We start from the raw sequence: 15,223 nt of genomic DNA, 5'->3' as shown, positions 1-15,223 counted from the left end.
TGTTCGCGGCGACTTCGAAAGACGTATGTGCATGCGTGCGTCATATTTTCGTCTGTAAAAATATTGTTTATTTAAATCACAATATCAACCGATAAAATACTTCCACGAGCTATTTAAATATGTTTGATGATAATATTCGGTAATGATAATAAAAAAAAATATTTAGTTAGGACCAGGACGTGAGACACTTCCTGTGACGTGTGTTGGGGGCGTGTACGAATCTAGCGATGTAAACAAGAACGCAAAAGACAAGTCTCACAGTGTTGACACCACCACGGGCATTTTTAGAGCATCATATCCCCGCATCATACGTGTCAAGTGACTCTGGCTCACAGTCATGAACCTCCCCGTCACTGTCAAAGTGAACTTTAGGGGCAACGTGAAGAAATTTCCAGTCTTGGACACGAACAAAGCACAGTGGGAGACTGTGGAGGCCTGGGTAAGGAGTCATTATGCCTTGCTGTGTGGCGTTTATGTGGGGACGTTTACATTTCTTGGTCCTGGAAGGCCGTAGCTGAGGCCTACATAAACAAACCTCAACCGGGAGTATAATACGTTTAACCTTCAGTCAAAACATTTAATCCTATCATAGCAGATGTATCATAACATATATCTCAGTTGGGTCTTTTATACAAATCTCAGTGATCTAAATTGCAACAATATCTGTCATTTGCTCTTGACCTTTCTTGTTCAGCCATAAATCAGATGACGGCTTGTAAATAAAGAGTAACGTTGGAGGATATTGTTTTTCACGCTGATCTGCATGTAACTCTTCGATGTCTTAAAAAAACTGCGGTTCTTGTTGGTGTTTGCTTACATTGTTAGTTGACTTTATGCCTTTTTATAACTTCTAGATTAAAACTACATTCGGCTTGAGCCATTTTCAAGTGAAATATTTTGACGAGGACAACGAGGAGGTAAATAAATCAGTTAAATTGATTTCATAGTTTTACAGGTTACATTGATGGCTTGTCCTTTTAACATACAAGTATGACAAACTCAGTAAACTATTGTTATAAATTTAATTTCAAAGGTACTTCTATTGACATTGTTCATTTATTTTTATAGGTGTGCATAAACAGTCAAGGTTTGTAATAATTAATGGTTTTCACAAAATATGTTTTCTGTAGTGTTGCAATATTGATGTCATAATAAATATGAAATATTATTGTTTTTATTATTTGACAACATTGCAGATGAATATACAGAAGCTCTAAAGGTAAGAACATAAATATTTTATTCAATCATTTTTGTGATGCATGAGTGAGTCTACTCCACTGAGGCCCATGCTGTATTAACCCGTGTGCGGTCTTCGTTTGGGGTGTACACTCAGGTAACAAAATGTAATTTTGTAACAAAACAAAAAAAATACATATATATTATGTTATTATAACATATATATAATTTTTTTTTTTTTTAACAAGTGTAATTTTACTCTGTTTATTAATGTTTTTACTCCACATTTGTGCAGAAGTCAGTTTTTCAATATTGTTACATTATGATGAGACCCTGCTTAGAAAATGGACAAAATTCATCCGTTTAGAAAATGGACATAATTCATCCTCAAAATCAACATTATTGAAAAACTTATTTTTTTCCTAAAAAAAAAAAAATGCTAAACTTTGACTAAAAGTAATTTTTATTGTCATAATTGTGATTTCATAATACATAGATATAAATCCAACTGAAAAATACTTGTGAAAAGATGTCTTTCAGTTAGTCAAATAGCACATAGCAAATAGTCGAGCTCTGCAGCCGTCTACTGGAAAAAGTGATCATTTTTTATTACTTTTAAAACTGCATTTTCCAAAAGATGGGCAAAAATCTTACACTAAACCATGTCAAATTATCCATGTCATCCCTATGAATGAAAGTTAGAAATGTGGGTCTTTTATAAAGTGAATTTTACATAAAAAGCTGTTTTTGTATAAAAACCTATTTAACAAAATATATTTTTATTTATTTATATAAATTTAAAAGATAAGATAAATCCTCCAAAAACTGCACAAATATGAAGTAAAAACATTAATAAACACAATAAATAATATATATATTTTTTAAATATATATAAATTTTGTTACAAAATTACATTTTGTTGCCTGGGGTCTCTGGTGACCCCAAAGACCCTGAGTGTGACTTTTTTTCCATACAATAACATAAAAACAAGATATCACTCCATTTTTTTAAATTTTATTTGTAGATCTAGAAAGTATTGACCACTGTACAAAGTTTTGTCATTTGGACAAAAAGACCCCAAAGACCCTGTAAGGGTTAAGTTACCCGAATGCCTTTGATTGCTGTCATTATCATAATTATCAATGTAAAAAAAGGCTTTAAACAAGATGTCTTTTTTTTTTTTTTTTTTAATTTAGAGTGCATTTAAGCAAGCCAATCAGCTACACATGAATGTCTATAAGATGAAGGGTCAGGCGGAGGGTGGTGCAGTGAAGCCAGAGCTGAAGGAACTAAAAATAGATCCTAGACCAGCTCCACCGTATCGAGCAAGGGTCAAGATGGCAGACAAGGAGACCCAGGTGACCCCCGAGCGGGACACGGTAAGCAGTTTGCGATCTTGTAATAAAACATACTATGTGCCAGGGGTGTAAAACTCAATTTTTGCCTGGGCCATATGAGCATTATCTGTACCCTCAAAAGGGTTGACTGAAAATCTAAGACCAGTATCGTTACTTATTTATCAGGGGCATTTCTAGAGCATTTTTTCGCAAAAACTGCACCAAAGCATTCAATTCTGGTGATTTGGGTTGTAGTGTTTATTTATAGTATGTAGCAAACATTAACATAAGTATGTGCTGCATACAGATAATTTCATAAGTTCAATATTACAGTTTAATTTCCTGCATATAAGCCTTTTTTAGTTATAAAAAAATGTTACGCTTTGGTTGATGACAATAACAAACTCCACACATTTATTCATTGGAGCTCTGCATTCCTATTTCCATGGCGACGCATAAAGCTGTTACTTAGCGCTGTGTGATTATTGCTGCTTCCAAGGACATAAGTGTAAAAAAGCAGTCAAAAGTTAAAAAGCATATTGAAATGTAGCAGTAGATCATGTCACGCACAATGTTGTAAAGGCACTGGTGTGATCATATGCATCAGAGGGTTAATAATCACAAGGAAAGCACTAAATGAAAAGCGTTAACTGAAAAGTGATAACTGAGGCGTTTCATGCATACATTTCAGAAATGAACTTGTAGGCCACTTGAAATGAATTTGGCCTGTGGGCCTTGAATTTGACACCTACGCTATCTTTATAGCGTGAGCTGTTTATTAGTTCATGCATATCTTGTAACAATTTTTGTGAATACTAATGGACTGGCTTATTGCATTACAAGAACATTTCAGACTGAGAACCTGTTTTTGTTGTTTTCCTTAAACAGGCTGTGGCCAAAGAAAACAAAGGGATGAAAAGCGAGGAGGAAGCAGTCCCAGCGTGGTTCAAATCCTACATGGACAGGGTACTGTTTCTTTAAAAAAAATGTCAAACTGATAATTTTATAGGTCTTTCATGGGTCTTTTCTTTAGCTGGTCCAAATTTTTTGCAAGTGTTCTCAATCTACCTTGCAGTTCAAAGATCAAGTGGTAAGGGAGGTGGTGGACAGGATGTGCAGTGAGTTTTCTGGCCAGTGTTGCACACACAGAGCCTTGGATCCTCCCACAGAGGAGCCAAGCACCTCCGGCACTCAGAAAGCTACAAGCTCCACCACGCTAAGGGCCTCTAGTTCAACTCCAAATTGCAGTAGCTGCAAAGGACCAGCCACTGGGGGAGGCTATCAGTGCAGGTGAGAATGTCCTAAAACTTGTTTTACTAATGCCTCTCTTCAAGAATATTTATTAATTACACACTATTTGAGAAACTGAAACACAGGATGTGTTTATTATTTATTCATTTAATAAATGAAAATAATGTCATTTATTACTCACCCTCATGCCGTTCCACACCTGTAAGACCTTCGTTAGTCTTCGGAATGCAAATTAAGATATTTTTGTTGAAATCCGATGACTCAGTGAGGCCTGCATAGCCAGCAATGACATTTCCTCTCTCAAGATCCATAAATGTACTAAAAACATATTTAAATCATTTCATGTGAGCACAGTGGTTCAATATTTTTTGAGCACTAAAAAAAATGTTTAAAAAAATAACGACTTATTTAGTGATGGCCGATTTCAAAACACTGCTTCATGAAGCATCGGAGCACAGATGAATCAGCGTGTCGAATCAGCTGTTCGGAGCGCCAACGTCACGTGATTTCAGCAGTTTGACGGTTTGACGCGATCTGAATCATGATTTGACACAGAAGAATCATAACACTCCGAAGCTTCAGGAAAGCAGTGTTTTGAAATCGGCCATCACTATATAAGTCGTTATTTTGTTTTTTTGGCGCACCAAAAATATTCTCGTCTCTTTATAATATTAATATTGAACCACTGTACTCACATGAACTGATTTAAATATGTTTTTAGTACATTAATGGATCTTGAGAGAGGAAATGTCATTGCTCCCTATGCAGGCCTCACCGAGCCATCGGATTTCAACAAAAATATCTTAATTTGTGTTCCGAAGATGAACAAAGGTTTAACGAATGTGGAACGGCATGAGGGTGAGTAATACATTTATTGCGGTTATAAATTCATTATTTTCATTTTTGGGTGAACTTTAATCAAAAGTGACTTACAAATGAGGAATACAATAAAAGATTCATCTTAAATTGGCAATAATGCTAGCAATACAACATCGTTCAAACATCATTCAGAATAGTACATGCTAGTGAAAGTATAGACATTTTTTCCCCAGCAGGATGCAGTTAAAGAAATCAAAACTGACCATTTATTTTTTTATGGAATATTACAGTATTTATTATAAATGATTTATCTGTGCACATCATTTTTTTTTTAAATTCATGTGCCCTCATAATCTTTAATCAAAATAACTTCCCCTCAACTTCTCTGATGATGTGTTTACTGACGATAATCCAGTCAATTCCCAATGGACAAAATCAAATCCTGCTCTACTTTTTTTTTTTTTTTTTTTTTGTTTGTTTAAGAAGCCATTTCACTTCAATATATACATCACAATAAAGAAGAAAATGCTATCACAACTTTAATGCAAACTTTAAAGGGTTAGTTCACCCAAAAAATACATTTCTGTCATGAATTACTCACCCTCATGTCGTTCCACACCCGTAAGACCTTCGTTCATCTTCGGAACACAAATTAAGATATTTTTGATGAAATCAGAGGGTATCTGATCCACACATAGGCAGTAACGTCACTGCACCTTTTGACATCCAGAAAAGTAGTTGAAAACATGATTAAAATAGTCAATGTGACTACAGTGGTTCAACCCATGTTATGAAGCGACAAGAATACATTTTGTGCGCAAAACAAAACAAAAATAACAACTTTATTCAACAATTGTGTTGAACACGTAGTGAACTCAGTGCAGGTTTCCTTGTTTATGTCTGAGCGACAACTCCGTATTAACCGAAGCTGAACACGTGAGCAGCACGAAGCATGCATGCACTGAGTTCACTATTTATGACAACAGTTCAAATTGTTGAAATAAAGTTGTTATTTTTGTTTTGTTTTTGCGCACAAAAAGTGTTTTTGTGGCTTCATAACATTAAGGTTGAACCACTGTAGTCAAGTCGACTATTTTAACTATGTTTTCAACTACCTTTCTGGATGTCAAAAGGTGCAATGAAGTTGCTGTGGATCAGATACCCTCTGATGTCATCAAAAATATCTTAATTTGTGTTCCGAAGATGAACAAAGGTCTTACAGGGTGAGTAATTAATAACAGAAATTTCATTTTTGGGTGAACTAAACTTTTAAAGCCCGCATGAACCGGAAGTTGCAAACGACATTTCTCCAGTGCTGTGACGTATTTCCAAGTGAAACGGAATATTGAATAGAGGGCAGAGTTTTACTTTAGCACTCCTCCTCTCCATCTCTCGCTCATAGCAGACTAACGGTCGGAGGGGAGTGGTTTAAGCAATTTCAACCCATGCCGTCAAACTGATGTCATTAGAGAAGGGGCACCATTGCAGAGGGGAGGAGCATTTTCAGATTTTAATTAAATATTACGAAGCCAAACAATTTTATGTATGTGGATTGACTTGCATGGATGAATTTGTTACCACAAAACTAGCAATTTGAGCTAACAAAATAAATAAGGTCAATTTTGATTTCATGTGTACTTTAAGTGCTCATGGGAGAGTTTTCAGCTGTTTCTTGAATATAAGATTCATCTGTCTGGATAGGGTTAGGAAGATCTTCCGACCAGCAAGATGTCAAATGTAATGCTCAATATAAAACATTTCTCTCCTTTTATGTGCAGCGTTTGTCCATCTTGCATCTTATGTGAGCCATGTAGTCATAAACACGATCCCAGCCACAACCTAAAGAGAACAAGGACTCCTTTGTCTGTCCCTGAACGTGGAGTTACTCCGGAACCCAGGCAAGCCAAAATAAACACTTGGTGCTCAGAATTTTGTAGTGTATCATTCTGCTTAGCCTGAATTGTTGTTAAGCGATATACTTATACTTGCTAATTGAATTTGATTCATTTTGGCTCATTCTCAGGTTTCTGAGGCGGGGTGACAGGACGGTGCGAAAGGCGGAGAGGCAGCGGCTGAAAGCCGAGCGGAGGCAGCTGAAGGCCGAGGTGAAGGAGATCAAGAAGAAGCTGAGGCTGGAGAAGAGAGGTCTGCTGTGGAGTGGAGCATCCAATGGGACCGCCAGCACGGGCCTTGCCCCCGCTCCCGCCCCGACTCTAGGCCCAGGACCAGCCCCAGCTCCGGCCCTGTGCCCAGACCCTCAAACTTCCAGTCCAGAGTAAGGGCCACACTGAGAGGGGTCAGGGCTGGGTGGCCTCCCTGCCCAGCCCAGAACAATCATTATCAAGATTATCACATTGTCTGTTATAGTTGAGTTATCGCTGGCAAGTGGATGGAACTACCTCAAAATGCACCCGCTGCCTTTATGTATTACGTCCTTTTTATACTTTTTTGATATGAGCTTCAAGAAAAAGACAGACGCTGAAACAAAGCTGTTCTGATGATCCTCTGTGCACTCAAACCAGGGGTCCCAAGGTCTCCTGCTCCACCTTGGTGCCCACAATGACTGCCTTGTTTCTGGATGAGAATCTACCAGATGGCACTTGTCTGGAGCCAGGCACCAAGTTCATCAAGTACTGGAAGATGAGGAACACTGGCAACATCAGCTGGACATCGGATACCAAGGTACTTTTTAAAACCCACTAAAAGTTAATATATGGCGAAAAAAATGAAAAGAAAAAAGTGTGGGCTGCTTTTGCATGTGTGCTTTTGTCTTTGTAGTTGAAGTTTATGTGGGGCAACCTGACCCTGGGGTCACGGGACCAAAAAGAGGTGGCAGTGCCCTTTCTGCAGCCGGGTCAGGTCGGTGTGGTGAGTGTGGCGTTTGTTGCACCCCTGCTGGAGGGCACCTACACGTCTCACTGGCGCCTGGCACACTGTGGAGTGCAATTTGGGCCCAGAGTGTGGTGTAGCATTGTAGTGGTGCCAAGCGCAGGGCAGAAACTCAGCGCCCACTGCAGCAAATCACTGGTGAGTCAACTTTAAACCTTTGTGGCTTTTCAAATATTTTCTTTTTAAGGCCATATGTTGCAACGGTATTGACTGTATTTCCTGAGATTGTCATCAAATACTTAATCTTCCCCTTTTAGAGGACAGATCTCTGTCTGATGGGGAAAGATGGCATGTTTTGGTCAGGCACCAGAGATTGTGAAGTGTCTACCAGCTCCCGTAGAGAATACTACATCCCCTCTGTGGACTTACTGACGGCACAGGTATGTACGTTGTCGGACACAAAAAACATCTTATGCTTGCTCGGTGATGTGTGCCTAACTAATGTCCAAAGTCTTGTTGTCCAGGATCTGTTGTCCTTTGAGTTGCTGGATATAAACATTGTGCAAGAATTGGAGAAAGTCCCAGCTAACACTCCAGTTGGTAAGGCCTCATTGTGGTTACAATTATGTAATATATCCTCCGGGAGAATCTGTTCCTCAATGTCAAGTGCATAATTAGTCTGGCCTCATTTTTGGAGTAATTGTGTAATCTCCTCAGATATGACCCCCTGTGTGTCTCCACCTCTTCATCATGGACCCTTGTTTGGAAAGCACAGAACGGGACTAAGCAAAGTCGAGGCTGGATGTTCAGGCAGGAAAAAACCTCAAGGTTAGAGCATCTGATGTGGAATTTGAATTGCTGGTTTGTAATTGCATCTAACAACCACTACAAATGATCTCTCTCTAAATAGCAGGATAGGTCCTATATACTCAAATCTGTAATTCACGTACATTAACATTGAAAAGTTTGGGATCGGTAAGATTTTTTAAATGTTTTTGAAGTCTCTTATACTCAGCAAGACTACTTATTTAAAAAAATACAGTAAAAACAGTAATATTGTAAAATATTACCATTTGAAATGACGGTTTTCTATTTTAATATATTTTGAAATCCTGTCATGGGAAAGCTGATTTGTCACATGATCCTTCTAATATGCTGATTTGGTGCTCAAGAAACATTTCTTATTATTATCAATGTCGAAAATGGTTGTGCTGCTTAATATTTTTCTGGAAATGTGAAATAGGATTATTTTTTTTATTTGAAATATAAATCTTTTGTAGCTTTACAAATGTTTTTACTGTCACTTTTAATCAATTTAATGCATCCTTGCTTAAATAAAAGTATTAATTTCATAAAAACAAATCTTATTGACCCCAAACTTTTGAATGTAATTCATCAAACAAAGTGGATTTTGCAAATGATTGACACTAAACATTTTTTCTTAGTTTCTTAGTCTTGTTTATTTCTTAGTAGAACAAACAATGTGTTTGGAGGATAAATGTCCTCCATTTTGTTTTTTTACATTTTGCAACTAGATGTATAGATCTGTTGAAGGCATTTGTGAATCAAGGCCTATATGACTGGATCAAGAGAGGTTGGTAGTGATGTGGCTTGTTCTCTGTTAGTGTTGCAGCCTCAGAGACAGAATGAGCTTCTGGACGTTCCAGGGAATGAGGACGGAGATGAAGACATCAGTGGGACTCAGTTTGTGTGCGAGACTGTGATTCGTTCTCTCACTCTCGAGGAGGAACCAGAACGCAAACCTCAACGCAGGACTCGGCCTAACTTGAGGAGGCATGATGGTGAGTTTCTTTCTGATGTATTAGTGCTCAAAGAACTTTTAATTTACCCAATAGATATTTTACAGACCTCTATTATTTTGTTAATTTTTCTCCTAATTATTTTGCAGTTCATAACCCTGCTCGCTTTCAGGAGAGATCATTACAGGTGAAGAATGACAGACCTTTGCCAATCATAAACAGGCCTGAGGCTCCAGCACCTGTGCCAAAGCCAGTCTTAACAGAGGAACCGGTCATGCCAGGTGTGCATGTTCTCCCTTTTGTTGTTTGTTTTTATGTCACTGTTGCTTAAACAGACATAATGAATGTGTTGAGGTCACTGTAAATGCAGTGCGCCCTTGGACTTGCATGCTTTTTTCTGCATGAACTGTACCTTCTTTCAATTCACACTTGGTTATTTTCATAGTCTTTTCAGAGGCTTTGATTGGCTCAAATGAAAACCTCTACACCGACCCAGCTGCACAGGAGGAGAATGAAGAGGAAGTGGAACACAAGGGACATGAAAATGATCAAGATAAAGAGGAAGAAGCAGGAGAGTGGGATGAGGTGAGCAGCCAGGTGTCCTCTGCCTCATCTGAGGACTACATTGTCATCCTGCCTGACTGCTTCGATACTTCCAGGCCCCTGGGAGAATCGATGTATAGCTCAGCAATGTCCCAGCCCGCAGTCCCTCTTGTTAACGAGCCAGAAGCACCGCAAATCCCGAGCACGGCTGAAGGAGAGAACGAGGAGCCCACCCCTGTTCCAGCCCTTCAAAACAGCCTGAACCGGATGCTGTGGACCTCTCAGATACTGGACACTCCCCCTCTGATTCCAGAGATGGTACCTCCATCCATAGCTCTCTTGCCACCCCCATCTCTTCGAACCCACAGGTTAAAAAACATTTAGAGAACTTTCTAATTCTTTTTTGACTAATTAATAATGCAGAGTGAATGTAATGTTTATGTGAATGTATTGTTTTAATCACTTTATGATTCTTTTGCAGATCAGTGAGATCTTATGATGCTTTATGATTCTTTTGCAGATCAGTGAGATCTCATGATCTTGAGTCAGGACTAGGGGCCTCTGAAGAGAATGCATCATGCCAATCTGAGGATGACTCAAGTGGTGAGTTTTCTCGTCTGCTAGCTAGACATAGTGGCAGTTGTGGGGAAAAAATGGAAACCTGACACTGATCTGCAAAAGAATATGAATATGAATATAAATAAAAAAAAAATACACATATACACACACATATACACACATACATATTTTATATATATATATATACGTACATACATACATACATACATACAGCTATGGAAAAAATTAAGAGACCACTTAACATTGATTTCTGAACTTGGAGTGGTCTCTTAATTTTTTCCATAGCTGTATATATATAAAAATCTTAATATATATATATGAAGAGTTTCATTGCAAAACGAGATAACTCCGTTTTTTTAATTTTTCAAAAATCTTGTTTTTTGGTTGTGCATTCCAATTAATATCAATTCAACTGCAGTTGGTTTGTTTTGATTTAAACCTTCATAACTTAAAAAATACAGCTAAGTAACACCATAAAACAAAATAATAACATGATAACATAATAATAAACATGACAAATGTTAAAAACGGAGTTATCTCGTTTTACAACGAAACTCTTCATATATATATATATATATATAATATATATGCAGAAACAAATACATAAATAGATAAAAAATAAATGCGAACATAGTTTTATTATTATTATTATTATGGAATTAGTGTTAAGCATTTTTAGGTTTGAGTGTGAGGCAGGAAGTGTTCACCAAGAAAAACGATACCATTTTAAAATATATTCAAAGTAAAAATGATTCAAAGTAACAATTATTTAATTATTAAATATTAATTAATATTAATATATATATATATATATACAGCTATGGAAAAAATTAAGAGACCACTTAACATTGATTTCTGAACTTGGAGTGGTCTCAATTTTTTCCATAGCTGTATATATATATATATATATATATAATATATATATATATATATATATATATATATATATAAATATATATATATATATATATATATATATATATAAAATATATATATATATATATATATATATATATATATATATATATATATATATATATATATATATATATATATATATATATAAATATATATATATATATATATATATATATATATATATATATATATATATATATATATATATATATAAAATATATATATATATTATATATATATAAATTTGGTTCTGTAGACCATACAAGCCCACTGTCTAAGAGTAAGAGACTGTATTTGTTGTCTAAGCTAAACTAGTTGTGTAACTTTGAGCTATCTTAAAAAAAAAATGTGTGACAGAATTGTGTTGTTTCTTTGGCCTAGGTTGCAGATCAGCTCATTCAGAGGCCCCTGTTAGTGCCTTTGAGACCTGCAGCTCCCAGGATCTCAGGTATTGCAACACAGTGAGGTCATTTCTGCTTGCATGTATTACAGACATCACATTATAATTGTATAATTATTTCAGGATGCATATATTTCAAGAAAATGTAAAGAAAGATCGGGTTTTTGGATATCTACATAAATGTCATTTTTAAATCCACCTTTTGCTAACTGTGAAAGTTTGAATGCAGCAGAAGAGGAAGTAGCTCTGCACACAATGTTTTCCTGTGGTTGACCACATTTTTTCTTAGTCAGTATGGTTAACATAACACCTTTTTAGATTCTTTTGAATAATCAAACTATTTACAATAAGCATGTTAAAGCAATGTTTTTTTTGTTGACTGTTTTTCTCATAGCCTTGTTTCATGATGGATTTATCCATGTTAATCTCTCGAGTCCTCTTGTTTTTTTTGGCACGGGATTGTTATGACACGACCTTCTGTTCCTGTTTTTATTCTGCAGGGCTCGTCACGGTGGTCTGACAGAGGGGTTGGTGAAGGGAGCACTCTCTGTGGCTGCCTCTGCTTATAAAGCACTCTTTACAGGCCAGAGCACACCGGCACAGGTGTTAGATTTTTCCTCATCAGTGCACGACACATCAGAACATAAACAGTCAACATATATTGTCTTTTCTGTCTATTACACTACCGTTCAAACGTTTGGGGTCGTAATTTGTCTTATAATCTTAAGATCACTAATATGGAGCACCTAAAGGCACATGGTGATAGAAAAAAATTATGAGATAAGAGGGAAAAATATATATTTCAGTGCTTTTGCGTTCCTCTGAGAATCTTTGCATTTGGTCGCAAAACCTTTGTTCCATCACAAAACGAGCGAATGCAAAGTTTCGCAAATATTTTGTGAGAGAATGTGAAAGCATTGACACAATTTTTCCTCCCATCTCATATTTTTTTTCCATCACTCTGTCCCTTTAGGGGCTCCGGACACCAATGCTGCATTTATTTGATCAAAAATACAGTAAAAACAGTAATATTGTGAAATATTATTACTAATTAATTTAATATATTTTAAACTGTAATTTATTCCTGTGATGGCAAAGCTGAATTGCCAAACGATCCTTTAGAAATCATTTTATTGTGCCGATTTGGTGTTCAAGTAACATTTTTTATTATTATTATTATTATTATCATTGTTAAAAACAGCTGTGATGCTTAATATTTTTTTTAGGATTTTTTGATGAATATAAATTGCATTTATTTGAAATATAAATCTTTTCTAACGATGTTTACTCTCACTTTTGATTAATTTAACGCATCCTTGATGAATAAAAGTCTTAATTTCTTTAAAAAAAATAAAATCTTACTGAACGTCAAATTTTGAACACTAGTGTACTATTTCTAAAGAGTTGTGCCATGCATTGTATACTTCATTGTGGCTTTTTTGCATTCTTTGTTATCTCTGAACCCTGGACTTGGAATGTGAGTGACCTTTAACATAGTAACTTTAGTTTGGTCCTCTTTCAGCGGCCTGCCGTTGACCCAGCCTGCGAGGATGCCTCCATGATGGCTGTTTTACAGGAGATGGGTTTCAGTAACCAGCCGCTCAATCAGAGGTTGCTGAAGAAGCATCACTACAGTTTGCTTGATGTGGTCAATGAGCTGGTGCAGTTGACCGACAGCGAATGGCACATCTCAAGACATTAGGAAGCACCGTGGCAACCTCAGTAAAGTATAAGAATTGTAAATGATTTCATTGTGTTGCAGTATTTTGGTGAAATGCCTCTGATGTTCTTTTCTTAGAGAAATAGTTTGGATTCTCGAAAAAAGAGAACTATATCACTATAACTGACCATAGCTGCAATGATGCAATTACTTGATTGTACAAATTTAGTGTCATGTTTGTAGGACATTATGAATGGGGAAACAACATAAGGTTTATTAAGCAGTCTTAATGCTATCTTTATTCAGTGTGTGTGCCCTACTAACACATATAGACTGCTGTTAGGTAGGCTTCAGGTATCTTTTGTACTGTTTGATTAGATAAGATGACTAATTTGAGACAATACCCAGAGGGTTTCCATTTGTTTGAGCACTTTTGCCTCTCAGAGGAAAGATATAAAAAGAAAAGCTTGTGTTGATTTTGTTATTTGTCACAGTGACCTCTATATTTGTATATCTTATTTTAAATCACACTAATTCATGTCACACTAAGGTGTTGGGCTGCCGGACATATAGGAATGTGCAATGAGTTTTTCCAGTCGTGCTTAACTCAACCAGTGATTGATTGGTCAAAGTTTTTGCTAGGTACCAATTTTGGTCATATCTGTCATTTTCATGTGCAATGTATTACTATGAACTAAAGGCTTATCAACATGGCTTTTTGTGTCCAGCACAGTGAATAAAAAACATTCCATTATCGTTATCAGTGTGTTTGAGTTTTATTCACATTGCATAATCATGAGTCTTCTTGCTATTGTTTAAATCACACCAATCAGCAAAACTATGTTTGGTTAATGGACACACATCTGAAGTGCTGAAACACTGGAATGTTCTAAAGGTTAAAATAGTAATGGCTTTAGTCAGCTTCCTCCTTCAAGGCAGGAACTGAGTACAGATTCCCCAGTCCCTATGTTTTGTGTCTTTGTTTTGTTTTTTAAATGATAGTTTTGTTAATCGTCAAATTATATTTTGGTATTTGATTCATTGAGCTTTACTGGAATGTGTAATGTTAATCAGAACATAATGTATGTTGTACTGGAATAAGTACACAACAGATATAATAGGAATTCTTTGGGATTTTTGTGCAGAGATTTAAATGTTATTCTATAATACTTATTATTTAAGTATTTAATAATTAAACAATACATTTCAGTTCTCTCTTTTTTTTTTTTTTTTTTTTTTTTTTTTTGATTTTTCAATAAAATATTTTATGCAGCATCAAAAGGAAAGGGGAAAAACAATGGGGAAGGGGATATGTATTCTGTTTTAGAACAATTCACATATATCCAATCAATGATTATTGTTTACATTACAGTACTCAATCCATTTCTTCCAGTATTTTACAAATAGATCCTTATATGTCTCAAAATAAAAGCCAATTGTATATTTAACAATTTATATCCATTCTCCAAGAAATGTCCTGCTTATACTCCCCTTACACGCTACACTTAATATATTAACAAGATATACATCTCTTCTCGGCACAGTGTGTGTAATGTTTCTAATGGGTGTAATACAATATTGTGAAATTCACTTGGTGTTTCATATCCGAAAATCTTTTTTTAACTCCAACAAAAACATGTTCCAAAAGGGTAATATTTTTGGACAACTCTAGAATACATGAACATTGACTGCCCACACATTCTCCATCATAGTTGTGGTGTGGATAATTGTTTACTTTATGAGAAAAACGCACTAGATTTTTCCATCTCTGTGAACAGGTATGTTTGTGTGTCTTGCAAGCAAAATACCATTCTTTATTTGGAATTTCTTCCCCTAATTCTCTTTCCCATTTCTGCTTAATATACCTAGATGTGTGATTTTATTTTTTTTCAATTCTCCATCATGAGATAGAGCGAGAGAAGATTATTCTGGGATTAGTCAATCAACTCTG

The 15,223-nt window shown here is 36.0% G+C and overlaps 1 protein-coding gene across 1 annotated transcript; it reads left to right on the top strand.

The window, feature by feature from the left end:
* The first annotated feature begins 220 nt into the window (after positions 1-220).
* nbr1a (NBR1 autophagy cargo receptor a) lies at positions 221-14,139 on the top strand. Its single transcript, XM_067370229.1, has 21 exons — positions 221-439; positions 855-917; positions 1,069-1,087; positions 1,197-1,219; positions 2,373-2,555; positions 3,402-3,479; positions 3,589-3,803; positions 6,362-6,481; positions 6,607-6,858; positions 7,106-7,265; positions 7,362-7,610; positions 7,730-7,852; positions 7,937-8,012; positions 8,130-8,240; positions 9,038-9,214; positions 9,322-9,453; positions 9,618-10,083; positions 10,236-10,318; positions 11,594-11,660; positions 12,113-12,215; positions 13,135-14,139. Exons 1-21 carry the CDS (start codon positions 338-340, stop codon positions 13,312-13,314), a joined length of 2,982 nt encoding a protein of 993 aa, XP_067226330.1. The 5' UTR covers positions 221-337; the 3' UTR covers positions 13,315-14,139.
* The last annotated feature ends 1,084 nt before the right edge of the window (positions 14,140-15,223 follow it).

Source organism: Chanodichthys erythropterus, chromosome 19 (assembly GCF_024489055.1).
Source record: "Chanodichthys erythropterus isolate Z2021 chromosome 19, ASM2448905v1, whole genome shotgun sequence".
In the NCBI taxonomy this organism is placed as follows: domain Eukaryota; kingdom Metazoa; phylum Chordata; class Actinopteri; order Cypriniformes; family Xenocyprididae; genus Chanodichthys; species Chanodichthys erythropterus.
The sequence above is the reverse complement of the archived record's forward strand: the minus strand, read 5'-3'. Positions and strand labels throughout refer to the sequence as shown.